Source organism: Camelus dromedarius, chromosome 10 (assembly GCF_036321535.1).
Source record: "Camelus dromedarius isolate mCamDro1 chromosome 10, mCamDro1.pat, whole genome shotgun sequence".
In the NCBI taxonomy this organism is placed as follows: domain Eukaryota; kingdom Metazoa; phylum Chordata; class Mammalia; order Artiodactyla; family Camelidae; genus Camelus; species Camelus dromedarius.
In genome coordinates, this window is record NC_087445.1 from 57319811 (window position 1) to 57339914 (window position 20104).

A 20104-nucleotide genomic window follows, 5' to 3' on the forward strand; every position below is an offset into this window, starting at 1 on the left:
GACGGGGTGACTCTAAAGCTAGAACCCTGACCACCCAGCCACACCAGCTTCCCTTAACTTCTCTGAGGCTCAGTTTCTCTCCTCATAAAGTTATTATGATAATCTCATGAGGGAAAAACCAGACGAATGGAACTTTCATGTTAGATTCTATGATTAGAAAATATATATAACTTTTTAAAAAGAGAGCAAAGATATGAGGAAGCTAGTGATTCTAAGCCATCAAGTTGGGTATAAAGATAACAGACTTTTTTGAATGGAGTCAATATCCCAAGAGACTCAACATTCTCCAAAAAATCAAATAAGTAACTTACTTATTTTGAAAGATGAGCTTTCCAGTATAGCCTTAAGATAATTTATCTTGTTATTTGTAAATCCTGTAACATTAAGATAATCATTTAATACTAGCATGGGTGTTTTCACTGGTGTATGAAGAGTTAATTTTTTAATTAGATTTAATTTTTTGGATGATATGCTGGAATACAAGACTTAGAGTAGTTCTAAAGCCCATTTGAGGTTTTTGACAATTTTGCTTATGGGGCATAGCTACACTGACAGTAATGACCGAAGACCTACTTTAAAAAGAAAAAACTCAATGCTGCTAAAATAAGAGTGAGAATTTAGCACTGATTTCCCCCTTGAATTTAGTAATTCGAAAATGCTCTTTGTATATAAAATTCAAGCTGGCTTCCTCCCGTTCTATCTGACAAAGTAGGAGCCATTGTTAAGCTCTATGACTTGACTCAGGTGAAGACCAACATAAATTTTGGAAAATTTGACTAACACTACATGAATGTATTTCCATGAAAGGCTTCTCTGTGAGGGATAAACTTCTGGATATACCACAAGAGCACAGTTCCCGCCTGGAGGATGGCTGCAAGAATGCTGCACTTTCTCTCTCTTGCATGACCATATTTTGTATTTTATATTCAGTTTGAATTGTGGAAAGAGGCTTTATCATTCAATATGGAAATACAGATTTCAAAACATACAAATGAATGATGATTGGGCTTTGATAGTATTATAATTGGAAACGGTCCTTCTGTTGGGGATGTCATTCGGGGATAAAGAAATGATCAGATGCAGTTTCCAATCGTTTATACAAACTGTTTACACATGTGAAATCTGATGAGATTTAAATTCCTGTGATAATTTTGGGTAAAACTTTGGAACTAGGCAATGAAAACGTCTTCTTACCATTAACGTATCCAGACCTTAGAAGAATCAGGATTCTTGATCCTCGAGACTGGGAAAAACCTTAAAAGCCATCAAAATCATTGGTTCCCAATTGTGGTTTCATGATAAGCTGTGAAGTCTGTTGCAAGGATTGTTTTATTAATGATAAAGAATCCTAGTGTGAAGTAATATGCTTTGCTTGTGTGTTAGGACAGAGTCAAGGTTATCTGACATCACTCTAGCCCATATGGTCTCTGATGCATTTCTTCAAATGGAGGAGAAGAGAGGGGCGTTATTGCTTGAGCTCCACGGAAACGGTCAGTAACTCACAGTGGTCTTAGCTACATCTTAACCCAGAGCCAGCCACTACTGTTGATGTCCCACCAATATTCATGGCAACTACAAATTATATAGAGCTTGTGAGTTCTCTGCTACTATCTGCTGTATTTCATTGCAAAATACGTCTGGATTTTGCCAAACTCCAGGTAAGCCCCTGTAAAAGAGATTTATTGCGTGAACTGCAGAATGAAAGTTTAAAACCAAGAGACAAAGAGAAAGAAGACCAACCCAGGGGCACATAATGCATTGGGCTGACGCCCCAGCACCTAGCACAGGCCTGCTCAATAAAGATTTATCGATTGAATGAATATAAGTGCCGTCCTGCAGGAAGAATTCTTTCCAGTTGGCCATCAGGGAGGGTGGTATAGAAGAAAAAGTGGGTGAACAGGGCCTTGAAGTTGGGGCCCCTTAGTGATCAGAGGGACTTTAGGCTGCCCTGCTGGGGTGTGGGAGTACAAGGGAGCGGATGGCCTTCTAAGAAACCCTGGAAGCCTAGTGTGGGCCAGAGGGATGTCACGGATGGAGGAATAGCCCAGATAGGAGGTGTAGCCTTCCTGTGTTCATCAGTGCCGGTAAGGAGGGGGCGCTTTCTGGGCCAGGTCTTCCATATCCTCCCTAGTCCCTCTTATAAAGGGGCAAAGCTAAGGATTACAATGGGAAAAAATCATCCATGAGTAAAGAAGACTGTTCATCTGAGGATTTAAAAAATTAAAATATGTGTGCAACAGCAGATCTCAACCAGGGGCAATTCTGCCCTTCAGAGGGTACAGGGCAATGTCCGGAGACAATTTTTGGTGGTCACTCCTGGGTGGGGGGGTGCTGCTGGCATCTAGCCAGTTAGAGGCCATGATGCACAGGATAGCCCCTTCACAACATTATCAGCCGCAACTATCACTAGGCCAAAGTTGAGAAACCCTGGTGTAGAAAATGAAGAAGCATGTTGGAAAGCAAAGGGTACTGGACCAGGAGTCAGGGGCCCAAGGAGTCAGCCTCTGCTCTGTAACCTTGAGAGGGCCATTTCCTGTCCTCTGGTCTGAGATGTTGAAAAGTCTGAACTAAATGATAGATTGAATCCAGCACCAGCTTTCTATAGTTCTAAGATAAGACTTGGCTTCTAAAAGGCTGTCTATTTGGATAGAAAACATGTGAAGCCAAAAGAGAGCTTGACTTCAGACCCACCCATTCCTCTCACCCTCCTTCCCTACTTAAGCCCCACCCCCCTCTCACCCTCCTTCCCTACTCAAGCCCCTCCCTTCCTCCCATTAGCAAACAGTTCCTAAACATCTATGATGTGCCAGGATGCTATGGACTAAATTGTATCTTCTCAAAATTCATATATGAAGACCTAATCCCCATTGTGTTGGTATTTGGGTATAAGGCCTTTAGGAAGTAATTAGATTTAGGTAAGGTGATGAGGGTGGGGCCCTTATCATGGGATTAGTGGCTTTATTAGAAGAGGAAGAGAGAAACAGCCCTCTCTTCTGGGAAGTGAGGACACAGTGAGAAGCCTACAAAGTACAAACCAGGAATGTTCACATGATCTTGGACTTCCCAGCTCCAGAACAGTGAGAAATAAATGTCTGATGTTTGAGCCACTTAGTCTATGGTTATGTGTTATAGCAGCCTGTAGAGACTAATACAGAGGCATAAAATGGAAAATATGGATGGTTCCCTCATGAAACGTTCAATTAGAAGGATGGAGAGACCACTAACACATCCAGCCTGTTGGCCTCACCCAAAGAGACTGTAAGTGACTGTCTGCTCCTAAGAGACACGCTGAGCAGAACTGCCAGGAAAGATCGAGCAAAAATCCCTCTAAGACAAAGGCACACGGTTTAGGAGGCAGGCAGGGTAATCATCAGAGGTTTGACATGAACCCCAGGCCCATGTTCCTCGCCCAGCTCCAGTCCTTGGCACCTTATTTATGTTGATGTGCAGAGCAGGCCAGGGTCCAGCAGACTTCACAGTTTCCAGTTCCAGCTTCTTTAGATGGGCAGTGGCTTCGCTGAACAGGGCAGGTGCTCCAGGACTCAGTTCTACAAGTGGCCAGGGGGAATTGAACAAGGAAAGGTTGAAAGGGCAGAGAGATACAGGTGAGAAAAGATGCTTGTCAGAGCCTGACCCCCAGGGCCTTTCTGCCTGGCTCCATCTCTGGCAGCCTGAATCCCTCAGTGATGCACCAGCAGATGCGCTGTGAGAACATTAAGGTCAAGGTTTCAAGGCCTAGCTCCCCCATGTGTGAGCTGAGTGGCCCTGGGCAGGTTATTTTACCTCTCTGAGCCGCTGAGCCATTTTAAAATGAAAATAAAATTACGTACCTTGCAGGATTGTGGTGAATATTAAGTGAGGTAATTCATGTGCAAATGCTTGATTAATGGGAAAGCACTATGCAAACTGGAAAGATCAGTGTTCAGGCTAACAGGCAGCCGAGTGTGCTCTTAGAAATCATGTTATGTTTCTAAAATCAAATTCACTGATTTTTATTTCTGTATGTTGGATTAGTTCACTACCATTCCTCCCACTAGCTTGTTTTGACCCATTATGACATTAAATAGTCAATATTCATTTACATATTAAAGTTTGAGCCAAGTATTGTTAGCAACTGGGATCTAGGAAGCTGGACTAAAGAGATGACATACAATTCTAGTCCAGTGGGGGAGAGAGATGCCTGTGCAGACACTCCAAGTAAGAGTGATCAAAGATTTAATTCTATCAGAGTAAGAGGGAAAGCACTCCAAAGCCAGGAACGGGGAAGGGGTGTTAGAGAAAGTTCCACTGACAACATTTGAGCTGGTTCCTGAAGGATGTGTAGGAGTTCACTAGGGTGGAGAAAAGCATTCCAGGCAGAGGCAAGAGCAGATGCAAAGGAGAGCGCTGGGACATGGCCCAGTGTTTAATGAGACGAGAGAGCAGTTCCATGCAGCTGGAGTGCCGTGAGGAGTGTGGGGTGAGGCTGGAGACCTGGGCAGGGCTAGGCTGTGAAGGTCTACTTGGGGCCAAGCTCAGAAGTGTTGGCTTTATCCCAGGACAGTGAAGCACCATGCAGAGGTCCTAAGGCATTTGGTCAAAGCTATCTGGTAAGTGCTCCCGCTTTGATAGTTTCAATTTGCAGACTGTGCTGGAGGAGGTGTCCCTTAGTGGGCTGTTAGAGTTATCCAGATCCAAAAGGATGAGGCCTGGCCTAGGGCAAGGGCAGTGTGGACAGTGATGAGGGGACAGAGTGCTAATTTTTCAACACCAAGTAGATGATGAGTTCCCAATTCTAGCTCAGCCAACCCAGAATTGTTACCCAGGGTCTACAGGTGAAGGCTCAGCGGCTCATCTTTTTCACTGGCTCACAGGCTCATGAAATATCAGACCTGGAAGATTCCTTGGCCATCATCTCAATACCTGCCACTGCATTTCATAGATGAGGAAACCAAGGATCCAAGAGGGGAGGGACTTGGCTCAACAGTGAGACCGGGAATTGAAGCTTCCTGACTCAAGCCTTTACCTCGGCGCTTTTTCAAACCATATGTGATAAAGAACAAGTTCTTCCCCCACAGCCTGTCACAGATCAACTCTCTGGTAAAACATAATAAAAGTGATTTTCTATGAAAAGAAAATAACAGGCATACAAAATCCAAGCCCACACTTTTGGCTTGTTTGTTTGTTCTAGGAGGGGGAGGTAATTAGGTTTATTTATTTATTTATATTTGGAGAAGGTACTGGGGATTGAACCCAGGACCTCGTGCAAGCTAAACATGCGCTCTGCCACTTGAGCTATACCCTCCTTACACCCAAGCCCTCATTTTAATTGGTTTCAAGGCATATAAAATCATTGTCATATTGATTAAAACGTTTCTACTTGCTTACTTTCCATTTCTGTAACTTCTCTCACTGGGACCTGTAACAGTGCATCGACCTGACAACTTGCTCTCAGAAATGGGCTGTCAGATATGGGACAGAAGGGGTTTTTCCATGGTTGGAAAATATAGATTTCAACCACCTCACTCCCCTCTGTCTCCGTTCCATTGCTCGAGCCAGTGCTGGATACGGCAGAAGCAGAGAACTGGCATGGAATGAGGTAGAGAGACAGTTGCTCCCTTTTCACAAAATCAGTTTACTGGTGAACCATAATCCCTAAGTAGTTCCTGCCTAGCTGCACAAGGCTCTTGTCTGCTCTTGCCCAGACCCGGTAGCCCAGCACTGACATACCCCCCATTCTGTTGTACCGCCAGGGGCCATCTTGAGCATCTAGGAAATTCACCCACTCCCTGCAGCATCTCTCCCCCCACCATGCCCCCTAAACTCCTACTCACTTGTGAGGGATTTACTGCTGGAGTTTGGGGACCTCAGAGGCCCCTCCTTGTTCTCCAGGGTCAGCGAGAGGCCATAGTTCGTGTGGTGCTGGTGCTGGTGCTGGTGGTGGTGATGGTGGTGCCTTCCTGAAGCTTTGGTAGTGAACGGTGTGCCCCCATTCTCCTCGAGGCCGAAAGGCAGTCGGTCCGAGCTGCTGAGCCCTGGGGAAGGGAGCGGGTAGCTGTGGAGGGTGTCAAAGTCAGGATTTAGAAAAGCAGAGAGCCTTGATATTCCTGTGCGTGCTTTAAAAGTTCTCTAAGCATTGAAAACCGAGTGAAATAGGTTTCACAAATAGATCCACAGGGTTATTACAGTACAGGACTCAATGGCAACATTGCACTCAAAGGAAAAGCAGAAAGTGGAAATTTGTGTATATCAGAGATGGTAACCCTTAAAGAAATTCTAAGTTTGAAATTAAATGATTTCAATTTTTAAAAAGACATCTTCTAAATGGGAGAAGGAAATAAAAATCAATCATCAAAGTAAGAAATAATCTGTTAACCATCCTATGACAAGATCATGAAAGACACCTAAAAGTCTTGGTGTCACTTCCTTCTCCTCTCAATCACCCCCACCCAGCAGAAGGCACCTGTTAATGGTCCTGCTACAACATCTAATTCCAACTGCGCCTCTCAGTATTAACTGCCCTATTTTAAGCCCATGTGCTCTCCTAAGGCTCTTGAAACAGATTTCCCTGCCTCTACTCCTCCTTCAGCCCATCCTCCACAGAACAGCAGCCAGACAGCTGTTCTGATTGTGTTCTAGAGCATGGAACTTCTCCCTCCGGAAGCGTGAATACCTCTCTGTTACTAGTGATTCTTAACCATTTTAAGACAGAGAACCCTGTACAAATCTGATGAAAACCATGGAGAAAAAGGCACCAAGACACAACATTTCACGCTCAATTTCAGGCCCTCTATGGCTCCTCCATGGACTGAGGCTAAGAGCCTAGGATTGCAGGATAAAATCCAAATTCCTTTACGTGTCGCTCGTGTCCCACACACGCACCATCCTGTGATCTTGCTCCTGTCAGCTCATCTCCTGCCATGTTCTTCTCTAAACCCCAAGTCCTTCCCATTCTGGTGCCTTTCGCCTCTTTCTGTCCTCTGGAGCCCTCTCTCATCCCTAAACCCAGCTAAAACACCCCTTCCTCCAGGAAGACTTCCAGCCTTTAAGACCCAGATCAAAGGTCTCCTCACACCGCTAAGTAAGCTAACCCCTCTTTCTGTTCATTCCCATAGATCAGAGTTTTACTGCCTACTCCTTCACTCTGTCTTCAAGGCGCTCACACCTCAGGGTAGGAAACTCTGTCATTCCATCAGGAACAATCACACCAGAGCAAGCTACTAAGGAAGTGTGGAGGTGGTGGCAACTAGGCTTCCTGGGGTTGGTGAAGGTGTTGGGCAAGGTCTCAGCAGGGGAGACCATTTAGGGGAGATAGTCAGGTTTTGGTGGACATTCTTGAAATGGAATCCTTTTTTTTACAGGAAACCGCATTCCTTGTATCTGTGTGAGGTTGATATTTCCCCTCAGGGGTGGGCCAGTCAAAGTTCTCCCCACTTCCAGGTAGAGTGACTTGTTCTGGGATACGATTTAATCAGGACCAGAGTTTTCCATAGGTTTCACACAGGGAAACTGACAAGGGCTCTCTTTTTAAGAGTCAAACAGCGCATTATTGTGACTTTTGTGGGCCCTAAGCACTTTGGCGTTCATCTCTTCTCTATAAAAAAGTTAAAAATTCCATTTTACAACTACATTTGTATAAAAATGAATGTATTAATATCAGAGATTAAATCGTTTTCTTCAACTAATAGTTCATTTTTTTCTTCTGACTTTAAAAGAAATTAAGACATTTTTGCAGGCCCCTAAAAGTATTGTGAGCCCAAGGTGCTGCACCCACTGTGTCTTCTGGATAAGTTAGATCTGGCTATGAGGATGATAAAAGTTGAGGCTACTTATGACCATATTCTTTGGACATAAAGAAGTACCTGTGGGAAGTGGCCAATGCACAAAAGGAGACAAGATGAGCAGAGGTTAAAGCCATATGGAAAGACAGAAAAAACCCTAATGGTATCATTTCAGCCCCTGGTTCCAGCCATGCCTGAAGCTGGTGCTACCACTGAACTTTTTAGTTATTAACGTCCAAACAATTCTATTTATTTATGCTTGATGTAGTTGGTTATCTCCCATTTATAACCCACATGCTCTAACTCAGTGGAGGTGTGTTGTTTTGTTCCTGTTTTTATTTGTTTCATGGAATATCTTTCAAGTGAAAAGGTGGAAATGGTGATTACAGTCCTAAGGGGTAGTATGAGCACATGAGGGATGGCTGAGAGAGCAGGAGGGCTGGAGAGGGAGGCGGGGAAAGGGTTTAAACAAAGAAGGCGGGACATGCTGGGAGTTACATTTTAGGGAGTTCAGTCTGAGGGCCATGTGGAGGACAGACTCCTCGGTCTCTTCCTTAGGAGACTGTGATGGGGCGGGGCTAGACTAACTCAGTGCAGGGGTGAGGGGAGCAGCCCTCTGGGCTGCTTCTGAAGTGCTGCAGGCGGGGGTTGCAGGCCTGGCGTGTGGGGTGCCGGGGGAGAAGGGGGTCTCCGCTGCAGATGAAAAGGCATTCCAGAAGAAACAGCACTGGTTGTCCCCACATTGTCCCAAGAGCTGGGTCAATGGTCCACCCTGGCTGCCTCCTAGGGACTCCACTCAGGACAGTCTCACACTGTGCTTGTGTGTACCAATGTGGAAGAAGGTGTGACTTTGGCTTCTGGGGTCACAGTCCAGCCTCATCTCTTCAATCAGAAACATAACCAAGGGCATCCACCCTCCTCATGGAGGCCGTCATGGTGGCAGGAAAAAGTCACCGAGTTGTCGCTGAGACACCTGGCCTCTCGTCTTAGTTCTGCCCGGCCGTGGGCAGGGACCCTGGACAGTTGCTCTGGGCCTGTTTCCTCCCCTGTGACGTGAGACGGGTCAGGCAACTTCCGGGTGCACTTCTAGGTCTGAGAACCAGCCTTTCCCCCAACTGTGTATCTCACACTTGCTCTGTCCCAGGCTCTGGGCTGTCTATTTTATATCAAATATCCCATTTTATAGACGTGGAGACCTCTGCTTAGTACACAAAAGGCGCTCCATAAACCTTTGATGGAAGGAAGGAAGGGGAGGAGGGAGGAAGAAAAGGAGAGAAGCAGGGAGAGAGGGAGGAAGGGTCACTGAAGGCGTGGAGCTGGGACGTGACAGCAGCTGTGTGAGCGTGGAACCAGTTGGCATTATTTTCCTGTGTCTCCAATGTGTTGAAAATAGTATCTGTCCTAAGGAGGCACCCAGACTGGGAGCTCAGAACAGCGAAAATCCCCTTTAGCCTGGGAGGCTTTACAACTGAAGGCTCACCTTCCACCCTGCCCTTCCTCCACGCGGCGGCCAGCCTGTTAAAGGTCTGAATGGGCACCATCGGGGTCTGGGCAGCGGGGACCCATCAGAGAAACAGTGAGAGGAAGAGAGTGACAGGATAGGGGTGTTCACATGAGTCGAGAAGGGGAGAACACAGAGGCTTGGAGGCGTCAGAAAACCCTGAACTGTTTAGCCTCGAGGACCAGGTGAATGGCAAGCCGTTACTAGAGAAGAGGAGGTTGGGAGGGAGGGCTGCCTGGAAGAGGGAAAACAATGCCTGAGCTTCAGATGGGTTACACTGAATGGGAGAACGAACCCCCAAGGCAGAAGATGTCCTACAGCAGGGATGTGGTGTACATTCAGGGCTGGAGGTGGAGTCGGAAAGTTCTGAGCCAAGAATTTCTGAGGAGTGGTAACTAGACCTCATCTCCCATGCCAACTCCAAGTGCTTCTCACTCTCTGCTTGGAATGCAGGACGGAGAAGGAGTCTGAGGTTGAGCCCAGCTCAGGAGGAAAGAGTGCGGGGGTTGATAAGTGACGTCTCCCACGGACTTGGACTGAAGCAGTAGCATCACGTACCTTCTGGTCTTTCCAAGTGAAAAGTGTATGGTTTTTTATTTCCAGGAAACCCAGAGTGAAAACTTAAACAGGGAAATAAATATATATGCAGGGAGTGATAAATTGTATTAATAACATGTCAAATAAAATATGCATGTGTGATTTTCATTTTACAGTGACTTACAGCGAAGACTGAGAAAAAGACAAATGGCAGAAGTCAAATTAGAGAAGCTGCCTGAATCTCTCAGGGTATAAGAGTCTCGAGAAGAGAAAAGGTTCCTAAGCAGGAGTGGGATGACCTGGGCGCTTTCTCATGCACTCAGAGGACCATCTTGGAGATCCTAACCCATGGCATTGTGCAGGGTTTTGGGTCTGTTAAGGAGACTGCTCCTGGCCTTGCGGACTCTTCCCTGCAGAATTCCAGGAGGCGCCGTTCACACTGACTGTGATGTAATGGCATTTGGAGTCGTGTACCACTCCTGTTCACAGGGACCTCAGAGAAGTCAAGCCCACCCAGAGGGTCTAGCAGCACTCAGCAGCCCACAAGCCTCGGGGCCCAGTGGCTAAGATTCAGGAGATGAGGCCAGCTCCGTGCTCACCGTCAACCGAGCCGGAGGTTCATGCGGTTTCCGGTATTCTGGAAAGGAGGTCACAAGTCCTGGTTGTCAGAGGGTGATGGAGAAGAGGTATGTAGGCTTCAGCCTCTGCTTCCACGGGCCAGCGGCAGTTGAGAAGGATCTGGTGTGGAAGAACGGGGCTGCCATGTGCCCAGCATGCACTAGGCACTTAATGTTCACCGTGTACAGTTCCCCTGCAAGGAAGCTGGCGCCCCCTCCTCCAGCTCCGGGGCTCAGTGAAGGCTCCCTGTTAGTACATGTGAAGTGAGAACTTGAACCAATCTCATTTCTTCTCTTCCTTTCTCTTGAGGGAAGCCCCCACTCCCATTCTACTTCCAACTCCAGAGAAGTCAGTGTTCCTCTTGGTGGGGCCTGTGTCATATGGGATGTTCTCAACTGTATTAGGGGTGGACACAGCTCTGCAGAGCCAGGGTAGGGGGCACTCTTGCAGTCCTGCCCAATCCCAGCAGAGCCTCTCCCTTCCCTGCCTCTGGGATCCCAGCATACCAAACACATGGTACTCAATCAAAAGGTGTTGTACACTGAGTAACAGATAATTATTCAGCAGTTTATAAGTATAATATTATAACATTATAATTATATTATTATACTATTATTATACTAATCACTATAATCCTACTATTTAGTTTAATAGTGGAATAATTATTCAGAATAATCCTCCAGAATCCACCGCCAGAACTATGACAGTGCAGAGCAGGGATGGGGGAGGGTCCTGGGCTAGAACACAGGACTTAGAGGGTGTTCTCTCAAAAATCAGGCTAGAGGTTATCAGGGTGCTCTGAGGAGCCAATCATACACTCTGCAGCTCAGTCACGTCCTGGGTGATGTGGGCTTTTGGGAGCAACCCTGGGGATCTAATCCTGGATAAGAAATCACAGAATTGTAGAAACAGAGTCCCTCAGATATCATCCAGTTAGGTGGTTTTAAATCTTGGATGAATATTAAAAGCACCAGCGGAATCTCCTACGCTGCTGGTGGGAATGCAAAATGGCACAACTATTTTGGAAATCAGCCCGGCAGTTTCTCAAAAAAGGTAAAACACAGAGTTACCATATGACCCAGCAATTCCACTCTTGGGTATATACACAAGAGACATTAAAACATGTCCATACAAAGACCTACACCTGAATATTCATAGTAATATTCATACTAGCCAAAAGGTGTAAACAACCCAAATGTCCATCAGTGGATGAATGGATAAATAAAATGTGCTATACCCACACAATAGAATATTATTGTCATAAAATGGAATGAAATCATGCTACAACATGAATGAATCCTGAAAACATTATACTAAGTAAAAGAAGCCAAATACAAAAGGCCACATATTGCATAATTCCATTTAAATGAAATGTTCAGAATAGGCACATACATAGAGATAGAATTTAGATTAGTGGGTACGTAGGACTGGGGAAGATGGGGGAAACAGGAAGTGACTGCTAATGGGTATGGGGTCTCTTTTAGAAGTGAAAATTATATCTAATTCTAAAATTACATTATAAATTTAGATTGTCATGATGGTTATACAACTTTGTGAAAATGCTAAAACCATTGAATGGTACGATTCAAACTGATGAATTGTATGGCGTGTAATTTATATCTTAATAAAGCTGATTTAAAAAATCACCAAGAGAGATTTTGAAAAGTTATCAGTGTATAACACTTTGATTAATTACATCATCATCTGTCTCTAAATCCAACCTGGGAAACAGTGCCCTAGTCCTACCTCCTCATTTTGTCTATGGGGAAAGGGGGGCCACTGGGGGAGTGAGGTGACCAGGTCACACGGTGGGTAACTGGCTGAGCCCAGGACACAATCCAGGACTCCCACCTCCCTGCTCGTTAAGTGCCCCAAGGGCTGCCCATCTGCTACATCTCCCCATCTGCCTTGGCTTCTATTTAAGGCAGCAAATGCACTCATTGGGAAAATCCCACGACCTCCCCAGAACCCCACTGCCTGAGACGTCTTTGTGTACACATCTTGTCTTCCCAACGATACAGGCAGCTCAGGAGGAGCAGAGGCTGTCGTATCACACGTCCTTAGGTGATGGTGAGACAAATGAGTACATTTCAGGAAAAAAGAGAACTTTCCCTCACAACATCTACATACATCGTTCTTATCGGCCCCTCCTCAGGCTGGGTTGGGCGCCTTCCCTCTTCTACCCTTACCTTACCTTTCCTGAGTGCTCTTAGATCCATTCCCTGCTCTCCCAAGATCTGCTCTGTTGCCAAGGAAATGCATTTCCCTGTCCTCTAGCCCTCTGGTTTCTATGGAGGTCTGGTCAGTGGGAGGCACTGACAGACAGAGACCAGAGGGTGGGAAAAGGAAGTGAGTCAAGGTATTTCTCCCTCATCTCTTTGTGCTTCAGGGGATGTTATCAGCAGTAGCTCTGAGTTCACTGGGGCTTCAGCTTCTACTAGACTGGCTTTCTGTGGCCCCAGCTCCTGGGACCCAGAACACTGTCACCTCTCTTTGTCCCTTCATCTCCAGCTCCAGGAGAGATAAGTGGGTCTTACTGTTGCTAATTTCTGGGTTGTCTCACCGCCCACTGTAGCTACTTAGTTTTTCATCCCTTGTATATCCAATTCCCTGTATTAAATTCCCTCTGCAAAGAGTGCCTAGAGTGATTTCGGTTCTCCTGATTGCCCATGACTGATATACAATAGCTATCTGTGTCTATTTCTGAATTCTTCATATTTTTATTATCTATTGCTAAACTAGCACCCAATTATCTTACTTTTGTTTTAACATACAAACAAAAGTATGTTAAAAATTTTTTTTAACAATTTTTAAAAAATATCTGAGAGGTCAAATCCTGTTCCCTTTCCCGTATCATTTTTCTTTTTTTTTTTCTTGGTTATTCCCATGTACTTACTCTTCCAGATTACTTTACAATTCAAGTTACTACCTAAAAAAACCTATTGGAATTCTGATTGGGAGCATTAAATATTATGGATTAATTTGGGAGAATGTATCATAAGGTACTTCTCACCATTTATTCAGTTCCTCTTAAGTGTCCTTCAGTCAGAATTTTTAACTTCTCCATAAAGGTATGGACTATATCTTATTAACTTTATTCCCAGCTATACTTCAGTTTTGTCACAATTGAGAATGGGTTCTCCTTAATTATTCTATCTTTTCTAATTTTTTACAACTAGACATATAAAACTACTGACTTCAGGATATTTCTGCCTCTGGTCACTTTGCTCTCGAATTAATTGGAGTTCACTTGTATTTTAAGATAATCACATGATTTTTGTTTGCTCCTTTTCAGCATTTATTCTTTGTTTTCTTGGCTCATTGTACTGGTAAGCTCTCTAGAATGATACTGAATATTAGCAGTCATCTTTGTCGTATTTCTGAAGTGTGTAGATTATTTTGCGTTTCAACATTAAAGGTTGGTTTCTGACAAATTCTACTCATTAGGTTAGAGACAGTCCTTCTACTCTTAGCCTTCTAAGAATCTTGAAAGATTAGCATGACTTATTCTAAGCAACTCTACCTGGTTCCTAAATGAACACTATATCTGTTACGAAGTGCTTAAAAAGGAATCTGTTTTCAAACTTTCCTTGGTATTACCATCAGGCTTATCAGTCCAGGTTTTAGAATTCATCATTTTTTCAAGAATCTATATGATTTACCCTGCCTTACCCTGTCTATTCTTCTAGCATTTCCTCAAGACTCCATAGTTTTTCAAAGCGTACTGATGCTGGCCTAGCAACGACATATGCAAATTTTCTTCAAGGCCATTTTTCTGAACCTGAAGACATTAACTAACTATAAAACAGTAGAATATTTCCTGACTACCGTCTCTCATATCTTGGACTTCAATTTCCTTCTCCTTGTTCTTTTCACCTTCTGCAGTTAGTATATTATCTGGCTTCCTTGTTAAGAAGGAAGTTGAGCTTCTCTGCTTTTGTCCTGTTAATTACACATACCATCCTCAAGAATGGCTCTGCTATTAAATTGTTCATTTTTCTCTCCAACCAAAGCATGTATATACAGAAGTCCTTAAAAAAAAAAAAAAAGGTCTCTGCCTCTTTGTTTTTGATCACATATTCTACTTTCCTTCTCTTTAAAATACTGTTTTAAATTGTGGGCTCTGAATGCTGTCCTCTTTCAGATTATCTATGATATAGTCACAGTGCATGTAAAAAAGATTCCTTTTTAGATCTATCCTTTGATATTTTTGAAATCTGATCTTCCAAGATGAGAATACGCGGAAGATTAAACCTTGAATTCCACTCATTTCGTATTAACAATTCTAAGACAACAGGGTCATTTTCTTCCAGAGGTCTTGTCACTTACACGTTTCCAACCCAGTCTTCCTTGCTGACCAGAATTAACAACACAATACCAGCAGTGTTTCTTCTACCTTCCAAACAGTCAAATCATCAGCCAGGAAGGGCAGGTATCAGCAAGTGCTCTACTTCTAATGGAACGCCAATGTCTGGATGGCCAAGACGTTTCCCATAGGTAACGTGCCAGTGTGAAGTCTCTTAGGAAAGCACAATGAACATCCTCTGTCCAAAGTCCTCTGGCACCTTCTCTGGGTTGCTCACTGCATCCTTAGGCACTGCCTGTACTCAGATACTCCTTGACCCATTCAAGGCACATGTCTTGACTTCATAGCAGGATTCCTTGAGGCAGGAACAGCTTCTATGCAGCCCACACAGTAGCACGTAAATTCTCTAAACATCTTCCAGAGGAGCCTGGTTGGGGGCAAACTGGCACCTGTCTTACTTTTAGCCTAAGTGGGGACAACTCCATATTCCTAATCAGAATGAAGGCATCAGGGAGATGCTGATAAATATCTCAGGAGAGCTGCCCAATGACAGGCCTCCGAAAGCTGCAAGTAGGCGGAACCATTTATTCTCTCAGTTGTTGGAGCAAGTGGACAGGAGTGAGGGAGCCTGGAGTCTCAAGCTGCCTTGTCTGCTTACCCCAGTGTGTTATACAACTGTATCATTTTCTAAGTGTGTCAAGGGCAAGAAAAAGTTGGGAAGTACCGTCACTAGTCCAGTAGCCTGGGGACTGTGGCTCTTGTTTGGGAACCTCTTAGCAGAGTCTACTCAGGTACCATGTTGTCACAGCAGATGGTGTCAGCCAAAATCGTACCTCCTGACTGAGTATTAGTGCATTGATCATACTCTCTAAATACTCTCAGAGGAGGGAAAAAAAAAAAAAAGCTAACATTTTTGAGTGCCCAGGACTGTGCCCACTATTAATTTATTTAATCTTGCAACATTTGAAGAGGGAACAATTATTATCCTTATTTCACAGAGGAGGAAACAGGAACAGAGAGACTAATTAACTTTCTTAAAGAAACACAGCTGGTAAATGGCAGAGCTGGGATTTGAACCCAGGCAACCTGACATAGAGCCCTGTGCTCTTCTCTTTAGTACTAAGAGACAGTGCTTTGCCATGTGGATGATGAAATAAGCAGTAAAATGACGTTAAAAGAATGCTGGTTGGCACTTAGCTTTGGTTGTGTTACCGCCTAGCTATGTGACCTTAGGTAATTCATTTCACTTATCTGGGCCCCAGACATTGCATTTTTGGACAAACATTTATTAAGCATTTATATGCCAGGAATCACAGCTCAATGAAATAATTTGATCTCTGCCATGTCTGGCTGAGAGATAGAAGGTACATTTACCCATCATGGTTTCCCGGATACCTGTCACTTATTCTCATTTTAATTTAGCAGAAACTAAACAGACTGGGTTATTAGACCAACATATGGCTACAAGTTCTTATTGAATTCAGTTCAAGCATACTACTTGACGGTAAGTAAAGAGTATGATTGAAAAAATGTACCTTTCTCGTAATAGATTTGAGAAGAAAAGTGTACCAACATCATAGAAATGTAACACATTAAGAATGTTAGGTCTATTAATTAGGGATGATTTCTTACAGTAATTTAGTGGTTTTATTATTATTTTTTAATGACTTGAGAGAAAAGATACCCCTACCTCATGTTTTCCTTGTTTGAAAAGGTCAAATTACATTTTTTTTTCCCGGTGTGGTTTAATTATATGGATTGCTAATTGGCAGAAACAAATTTCCTAATTTGTATTTCTTTCGAGACATTTTCCAAGCAATCAACTTGGAACTGTCTAATTAGTGTTAGCACAAGTGATGTCTGAATCCATGGTAGACTGGGAGCACTTTTATTTTCTTTTATATTTTTTGTGTATTTGTTTTGGGGGAGAGGTAATTAGGTATGTTTATTTATTTTAATGGAGGTTCTGGGAATTGAACCTGGGACATCGTGCATGCTAAGCATGCACTCTACCATTGAGCTCCCCACTGGGAGCTCTTGTTTTCATTAGTTTATTCGCCACCTGAAGCCAAAAATGGTGTCTTCTTCAACATCAGTTCCACCTGGCACAGCACAGAAGTAGAGTAAATATTTGTTGAATGAATGGTGTAGTGTATTAAAATTTAATTCTCCCTTGGAAATGTATCTAGTGTCCATTCATAAAAGCTTCACTTTGATCACAGATTCCCCAGTTGTTCCTAACATGGCATTGTAGTCTCAGCAAAACTGCGCAGTGAAATATTCCACACCTCCAGGAATGATGGGAGCCTTTACAGTTCGTTTGGTGACTGCTGGGTCTCTGTCCCGTGTGAGCCATGGTGGGATATGTGTTTCCGTGTTTTGAGTCTGGAGTTTTCCTTTGGTGAAACTGCTATCCAGTGGTTTCTGTGAATGGCTATAAGCAGGTAAGCAGGCCTTGAAATTGTCTGCCAGAAAATCCACTTCACCCTGAGGTTATCCTTGCTAAGTTTTACAGTGCCTTATTCTCATCGTCTGTCTGTGAGGCAGGGCTCTTCTACTTTGTGGTGAGATCTAGGATTTTAGCGATTCCAGATCAACTTCAGGATTTGAGTCCAAAGAATAAATATTTCATGAGTTCATTTCTGCATGGAAGCTCATGACTAAGAATTTATTCAATCTCTTTTCTGCCTTAAGAAAAATATCGACATAAATATCATTGTTTTGCTTTACAGCATTCACTTCTAGTACATCCAACAGTGCTTTCCCTTCTTGGTTTCTTACAGAATTTTCCTTTTTCTGCCTTTCATTTCTGCCTTTCATTGCCCACTCTTTGCCTTAAATGAAGATTCCTTTTTTTCCCCTTTCTTCAGGCATTAGCAGACTTGCCCCATCCACTGCTTTAAATGCATCCTCGATTTATAGTAAAGCAAAAGAATTATTGCCAGGAAAGCACAGCTGCTAGTGTGGAAAATAATGTCTAAAGAACCAGTTCTTTATCAGCTCTGCACTTCAAAAGAGCTATGGCAGACTTGGGAGTGATCTGAGAGTGTTATTTCTCCATTCCGCAGACAACCATGCAACTCACCCAAATGAGTGACATTATTATTCATTCCAGGAAGCAGTTCAGATTAGATGAAGAAAATGCACACTCTATTCAGGGAAGGTTTTGCACATTCTTTTTAAAAAATTATTTATTTCCTTGAAGTATGTTGATTTACAATGCTGTGTTAGTTTCAGGTGTACAGCAAAGTGATTCAGTTATACATATCTATCTATTTTATTTCAGATTCTTTTCCATTATAGGTTATTACAAGATATTTAATACAGTTCCCTGTGCTACACAGCAGGCCCTTGTTGTTTAATCTATTTTATATGTAGCAGTGTGTATATGTTAACCCCAAACTCCTAATCTATCCTAATCTACCCCTCCCCCTGGACATTCTAATTACGCAAGATCCAGTGTGAGCAGGAGATGACACCAGGTATGAGTTTCTGAGGAGATACTTCGGGGGGTTAATTTACTTTGGTTTTCATTCGTGCTTAAAAATCTCAACTGGTCCTCTGTTTCCTAATTCTTGTTGGTTCTTCAGAAGCTTCTATTATTATAAACATCCTTAGCTAGCCTGGAGCCATACACTGGACCTAATTTTAAGGGCTTATTCGCCTTTCATACAGTTACAATGTCCATTCTTCAGCCGTGGAAAGTGGCCGGTGGAGTCGTTAGCACAGCAACACCTCTTGCTTTGGAGGTCTCGGCTGTGGAAAGTGGATGTTGAAACTATTCACTATTCAGCAGGGGATGATTAGGTAGGCTTTTGCAGGTTGCTTTTAACACGAGCCTACAGGGATGTTCCTCTAATTATTCCAACCCTTTTTAGTGGATTGCCTAGACTATGGCAGGTATTCTGGTATTTTAAATTCTGCAGCCTTTCGCCCAATAAAACCCCTGGCGAGTTTTGGGATGCGGTTGTGATTTTAGATGCCATGTATTAGAATTTTAATTGTAACTGAATGTAAATCCGTCCTTCCCTGAACAAATGCACCAGGGAAATTCACAATGTTTGAGTGGGTATTTAAGAAGTCTGAGTGGAAAGTTCTTAATAAACTCGCAATCAGGGAAGGAACCATGGATATCTGAAATCAGTTCCCTCATCCTGGCTATTTTTATATCCTGCCCCTATTCCTTTTTCACATCTCCGGGGCATGCATGGTATCACGCTGTTATCTGAACTTCCGGAAAGAGGCTTTCACAAAATGTCTGGTAAAGATTGACTCTTCCCAGTCTTTCCTTTCTTAACTATTAAGAAGGCTAAGATGATGGATTTTACTTCATCAGTCTGAGTCTGAACTTTATTAGAATATGACTCAGGATTAGGGGTTCCAGATGTTTCACAGTAAACAAGTAACAAATGGTGTTCAAAATGATGAAAAGGCGTGCAACCTTACCTAGAAATGCAATTGAAACAGAAATTCTGATTTTTACCCATCAGACTAACAAGGTCTTAAAAAGTTAGCTAAGGCTAGGAGCTTACATCCTGTGGGATCACAGAGGTCCTGTCAAATCGCTGTTGTGTGTGTAGTGGGGAGAGGCGTGATCAGACAGAATATCTCTGGAGGGAAATTTCATTTGGCAATATCCAAGTTAAATATGCACGTTCCTTTTGACCCAGCATCTTTACTGGTAAGGAAAGTAATCTACAGATAGATTTGCGCAAGGGCACAAACAAAATGTACACGGACGGCAGCAGAATCATTTTAGAGATGCAAGGCAGTCTAAATGTCCATCAATATTGACTGATTAAATAAATACATGCGTGTTTATACATAGAATAGCTCTAGATTGACAAGAAGAAATGCTAACAATGTTTGCCTCTGGGGAGAACGAGGGAGTAAGAAGGCGGAAAGGCAAAGTAACCTTTAGAGAGTTTTGTTAGAGCTTTCACCATTGTCTGTATTATCTCCTAAAAAAGTTAAAAAGCACAGCAGTTCCTTTCACTACTAACTTTCTACTTAGTCTCCAAATAATGAAAAGCCTCCTCTGCTTTGTGTAAGATGAAATTTCAAGTTGGGACAAGTTGGGAACTGAGCAGATGCTCTATTTCAATTCTCCAAACTTCTGAGTCCAGAACGTCCCAGCAGAATGGATTCTCTGTGGTCCCACCAATTCCTTCCTCTAGGCCCATTCTGCCGTTTGCAAATCAGAAAGCACTGTCCACAACTGGCTCGGACAGTTATTTCCTAGTATTCTCAGACAGAAATATCATTTCTCTTTCCTTTTATTCCCTCTCAAAAGAGCCCCATGATGTTTCCACTCTTCATTTGTTCAAGTTTCAGAGCTGTGTCTTCATGTATTGTGTTAACCCTCCTCTATCTGATCCCTCC

The 20104-nt window shown here is 43.4% G+C and overlaps 1 protein-coding gene across 3 annotated transcripts in view; it reads right to left on the bottom strand.

Moving 5' to 3' along the window:
* EPB41L4B (erythrocyte membrane protein band 4.1 like 4B) overlaps positions 1-20104 on the bottom strand; it is a 121733-nt gene that overhangs the window by 26801 nt on the left and 74828 nt on the right. For all 3 annotated transcript variants that reach the window (XM_064490384.1, XM_064490383.1, XM_064490385.1), the window contains exons 16-17: positions 5814-6034; positions 3430-3548 (exon numbers count right to left, since the gene is read on the bottom strand). In XM_064490384.1, coding sequence (XP_064346454.1) covers positions 3430-3548; positions 5814-6034 — 340 coding nt within the window. The remainder of the gene's footprint in view (positions 1-3429; positions 3549-5813; positions 6035-20104) is intronic.